This window comes from Macrobrachium rosenbergii, chromosome 56 (genome assembly GCF_040412425.1).
Source record: "Macrobrachium rosenbergii isolate ZJJX-2024 chromosome 56, ASM4041242v1, whole genome shotgun sequence".
NCBI classification, from domain to species: Eukaryota; Metazoa; Arthropoda; class Malacostraca; order Decapoda; family Palaemonidae; genus Macrobrachium; species Macrobrachium rosenbergii.
This window is the reverse complement of record NC_089796.1, coordinates 53,930,778-53,936,182: the sequence shown is the minus strand read 5'-3', so window position 1 is coordinate 53,936,182 and position 5,405 is coordinate 53,930,778. Positions and strand designations below refer to the sequence as shown.

General features: G+C 42.4%; 1 protein-coding gene across 1 annotated transcript; it reads right to left on the bottom strand.

The window, feature by feature from the left end:
* Positions 1 to 926: 926 nt before the first annotated feature.
* Positions 927 to 1,517, bottom strand: LOC136836209 (uncharacterized). The gene has a single exon (XM_067100213.1). The coding sequence runs from the start codon at positions 1,515 to 1,517 to the stop codon at positions 927 to 929; it is 591 nt and encodes a 196-aa protein (XP_066956314.1).
* Between the last annotated feature and the right edge of the window lie 3,888 nt (positions 1,518 to 5,405).

The following is a 5,405-nucleotide window of genomic DNA, read 5'->3' as shown; positions in this document are numbered from 1 at the left end:
TCGATAGTGCATCAACCACGGTGTTTGAAGACCCCTTCCGGTAGTTGATGGTGCAGAAGTGTTCAGCTATTGAGACAGATGACACTGCTGTTGTGCTGACCGTGTATCTGTGGTTTTTGTGAAGGCATGCATCAAGGGCTGGCGGTCCGTTTGTATGACGAACTGCCGTCCTTCAAGCATGTAGTGGAAGTGGCAGATGGCTTTGTGGACTGCTAGCAACTCTATCAAATGTGGAGTACTTTTGTTCTGTTGTCATTAACTTTCTGCTGAAGAACACCAGCAGTGAACGACCATCATCTATGTCCTGCTCCAGTACTGCAACCATCGCCTTGTTACTCGCATCAGCATCAAAGTGAGGGACCTATGGGATAAAGGAAAGATTAATGTGCTGCAGAGGTTATTGCCTGCTTTGCTGCTAAACATGCATTATCTTGAATATTTGACCAACATTTTTTTGAGGTCTTCCTTTTAAACAGTTATACATTGGACTCATGATTTCAGCAACTTTGGGTATAAATCAATAATAGTAGTTAATTAGTCCTGAAAATTCTTGTACTGTTTTGACTGTGGTTGGTGTTGGGAAGTTGGTGATTGCTTTTACTTTTGCTGGGAGGGGTTTGATGCCGTCGGGGCTTATTTGATGTCCCAGGAATTCCACTGTTGTTTTTGCCTACTTGCATTTGCCTTCCTTTACCACAAGTCTGTTTTCTTTGAGTATTTGTAGCACCCTTTTGACATCTTTTAGGTGTTGCTTGAGGTTGGGACTAAATACGAGGATGTTGTCAACATAAACAACACAGAAGGGAAGATCGCCCAGGAGCTCATCCATTAGTCTTTGGAAGGTTGGCCCCACATTCTGAAGGCCAAAGCAGTTGTAATTGAACGTGTAGGTGACGAAGAGGGTGATAGTCGCTATCTTCTCTATGTCATCCTTTATTATTGGAACTTGGAGGTATCCCTTCAGCAAATCTACTTTGGTTGGCGATGTCTGCTATGTTCGGCAACGGGTATCTGTCAGGCTTCGTTTTAACTTTTAGCTGCCAATAGTCTCTGCACGGCCACCATGTTCCGCCGGGTTTTAGTACAATGTGGAGGGGGGATGCCCTTGGGCTGGGGGCTTTCTGGCATATTTCTGCCTTTTCCATTTCCCTGAATACTTGTTTGGCGTAGGCAAGTTTTTCTGGGGCCAAACGTCTGAAGCGGGCGTGTACTGGGGGACCTTCTGTTTCTATGTGGTGCTGGATGTTGTGCTTTGCTGGTTTGGTTAAGTCGTGCTGCAGGTCCTCTTTGAAGACCTCTGGGAACTCCTGTAGGAGGCGACATATTTCTGGCAGTGGGATGGATGCTTTGAGTATGGTTTGTTGTATCTGCTGTTGTTGTGACGATACGGTGGTGGGTTGCTTTATTAGTTGTTGCAGTGATGATATGGGGGCAGTTTTCGGGATGAACTGTTTTGATGCTACGTCCACCAGCAGGTTGTGTTCTTTTAGGAAGTCTGTTCCTAAACGTGCTAACATTACGTCTGCCGTGATGAACATCCAGCTGTAGCCTTTCCCACTGAATGACAGTTTCAGGGTTCACCTCCTGTATATCTTGAGTGGTGTTCCTCAAGTGGTGGATAAGTGGATGTTGGTGGGTGGGGCGGGGATGAGTTGTTTGTGTGGGCTGGCTGACAAGAATGATTTGCATGCCCCAGTGTCGACAAGGAATCCTGTGTTCGACCTCTCATCCCTTATGAAGAAGCGTGTTGAGCCTTTGAGTTTGTATCTGGAAGAAAGACAGCGGAAAGCAGGCGCAGCTTCCCTTACGAGGCAACTAGTCTGCTCATTGCTGAAGGCTAGTTGTTTGGGTTGCTGATGCGACCCTCTTACAACGTTTTTTGAGAACAGACAGCCTTTGTTACATCTGCGGGCCTTTCTTCCAAACTTCTGATGGAAGAAGCATATTCCCTCAGGTGGTTTGTTTTTCTTCTGGCTGGTTTTTCTATTGTTGAAATGTTTGGGAAGCTGTGTTTTTGGATGGGGGTGGCCGGTTCCTCTGGGTCACTGTTGGATTCCATGTTGGTTGATTGTTGGGACCAGCGTGCTGCTGGTGCTATGGGTGGCTGGGTGGACTCTGCCATTTTGTGGGCCATGTGTACTGCATCAACCAAACTTAGGAATTCTTTGATAAGCATGGTGAAGGTGTTGGGCATGGCTGCCACTGTTTGGCAGGGCAGTTTTGTGAGGAGGACCTCTCTCGCGTGGTTCAGGGCTGACTCGGGTTGTCCATTTACGGCGGGTAGCATTACCAACCTCCGCAATTGCTTGTAGATGTGCGATGGCCGCTCATCTCCTATGGCTGCCCCCAACATTGTCCAGGAACGTCTTGACTCTTAGGGCAGGTGGCATGCTGAAGGATGACTTCAGCTGGTCCTTCAGTGATTCGTAGGTGATGGGTTTTAAGTTCTGCGAGCCATTGTGCAACTTGCTCAAAAATGTTGTCTGGCAGGAATTCGAGGACAGCATCTGCTTTGCGTGCTGAGGGGGTGATTTCCTTCGACTGGAAAATTGTCTTTGTCCTAAAGAACCAAGCTTCTGGGTTGTGGGGCATGAGGGGGTCTAAGACATATGGAGGAGACGGCGATGCTTTCAAGAGACTGACATCGTTGGGGCTGACTGGGCTGGTCATCTCCTTGGTTGCCAATGTGGTGAAGGTGTGAGTATGGGGCAGCGTCTACAAACTTACTAATTCATTCAAAACAAACCAAAAGCTCAAGGGCTATTGCTAGTGGAAATATAGTGTCTTACACAAGGCGAACAAAATAGAGATTAATATACAGTCAACTGTGTTTGTTTGAGAATGGAGAACAGTACATAATTCTATATAGTGTACAAGTTGTGAACAGAGTTCTGATAAATATAGCTGGAGAGCTGACACTGTATTGCCTCTATTAAGGGAAAGATACATATTACATGACATTATTATGAACGACAGTATGCATAAAAAGGATGTATGATGTCCGCTGTGTTTCTTATATGCATGTGCTTGGCGGGTATGTCAGGAGATGCTTGTTGTGAGGAGCAGATGCTTGTAGGGAATGAGTTCAGACGGCCAGGCAAGATGGACGATTATGTAAGTCCATGTGAGACCCTACAAGGGAAAGAAGAGAGAGAGGGAAGAGGCAAACGCCTAAATGTAAGCTCCCTGGAAGATGCTTCCTTCTTCTGATTCTTCCTCCTCCTCTTCTTCTCATGTAATCTTCACTACAGGTGAGAGTTAACCTTAAACTCAGAACATTTGAAAATTCTCTAACATTCATTTTCCTTGCAGGAAATGCACATAGAGTGCAGGTCAACCACAAGAGGCAACATAAACTTATTGCAACAAAGCTCAGCTTAGCCTCCATGCTTCACAAGAGCTCAGAACAATGAACAAGCACATTTCACACTCATAGCCCTAATTTCTCACTACAGACCTCACTAATGCAATCAAAAGCACTTCACAAATTAATTTCGAATAATAAACATCACAATAACAGTGAAAGAAATATGTGAACGCACAATGGTTGCCAGGACCCAGCTGTATCACAAACAGTCCATATTTGAAAGGCAAACTTTTGTAACCTCATAGGAACAAAAATGTGTGTATATATATATATATATATATATATATATATATATATATATATATATATATATATATATATATATATATATATATATATATATATATAATATATGTATAGGTGAAAATCTTTTACCAAATTAGTGTAACAGCCTCCAGTCTTCAAAGAAATTTCCAGCTCCAAAAACCAAGAGTAAAAGAGGAACTTCTACTGTTGCAGTATTATACTGTATGAAACAGAACTCTGGGAGGGATAGAAGAAGGTTGCTAAGGACCTACACTGTAGCAAAATAATGAAGAGCCTCCCTTTACTTGTACTTCCAAAGGAAGTCGGAGCAAAATGAACTGGCTGCAGAGACACGAGAGAAAAAGAAACTGCTCGGACAAAAGATGGTCTCTCGCGTCTCTCCTTTCCTTGAATCTACTGTACCTCGATTTCCTCGTCTCAAGATCTTTTGTCTTTGTCTGCTGTTCCAGCTGAAGCGTCTAATTATTCTTCCTAAATCCTTCCCTGTTACAAAGACTATCATCACGACATTTTTTCGTTATTAACTTCAAATATTTTTTTCTTTTTTATGAACAACCTTTAATGTGACAGAGAGAGAGAGAGAGAGAGAGAGAGAGAGAGAGAGAGAGAGAGAGAGAGAGAGAGAGAGAGAGAGATAATCAACTTAGCTTTTCACAATTAAATGTTCAGAAGTTGATAAAATATTCTCGACAAATTAGTTGAATATGGAAAGAACGAGAGAGAGAGAAAAGTGGTAGTTCATGAATATTTAGGGAAAGAGGAAAAAAGTGTGTAGGGGAGATAGGTTAATGAATGAACAGACCTTAGAGTACTCGTGGATAGGTACTTTTTGAAGATGATGCAGGCTTATGTTGATGGAGTAGGTATTTAGAAAAGTCACTGAATTTACAAGAAAGGTAGTTCTGAATAATGAAAGAGTGAAAAGGATTACTCTAAATTTCCTTAGGATGTAGGGTAGTAATTTCACGTTGCAGAATGGAAAAGTTAGAAGTCGGTAGCATTACTTGCGAACTGCAGTGGTATATTGGCAGCAATGTAACTGAATCTGACCTGGATGCATGAGGCAAGTCTGGATGAGGGAAAGGTTCCAGATTAGCGGGTGAGATATGACTCCTTTGTATGAGCAGCAACGTAAGAATTACAGAGGTATACCATTATCAAGCATAATGAGGTATGTTAACGTTTCAATTGAAATAAGAAGACAGAAAAGAGAAGAGTCGATAGAAGATGAGCTGCGTAGATTTATAAAAGAAAGATGGCGAGCTGATAAAGTGCTAATTATAAAATAGTTATGATACACATGGAAAATGACATGTAAAGAAAGAAAAAAAAAATTGATAGCAATGTAATGTGAAGGGTGTTGAAGATGTAGAAGGTGTATATTTGTATGGAATTAGGGGATGCTCATGGCTGACACCGATGAAGTGTGGAGGGTGTTGAGAATACAAGGCATAATAATTTGTTGAGAGCAACTAGAAGTTACTGGTTTAGTCTTAAGGAGGGTCTGGAACAACAGTACGGTATCCCCTCATGGCTGTTTACTGTTCTTATGTTCTGAGTGCTAGTTAACTGGAGATGATTCGCATTAAATTGATAATAGCGAAGACTTACAGCACACACCGGTGAAAAAGTTGAAAGTCCATTTAAGAGGAGAAGCTGAAAGTGAATGTTGGCAACAGTAAGTTTGCCAGGAATAATGATTTATGAATGTTGGCACTGCTGGTGAAAAATTGAAGCGGTTAACTTGCATAAGTATTTGACAGGCAGTAAA

Bases quoted from the DNA above. Each gene is read 5' to 3' on its own strand.
- LOC136836209 (XM_067100213.1), bottom strand. From the start codon at position 1,517: ATGTTAGCACGTTTAGGAACAGACTTCCTAAAAGAACACAACCTGCTG.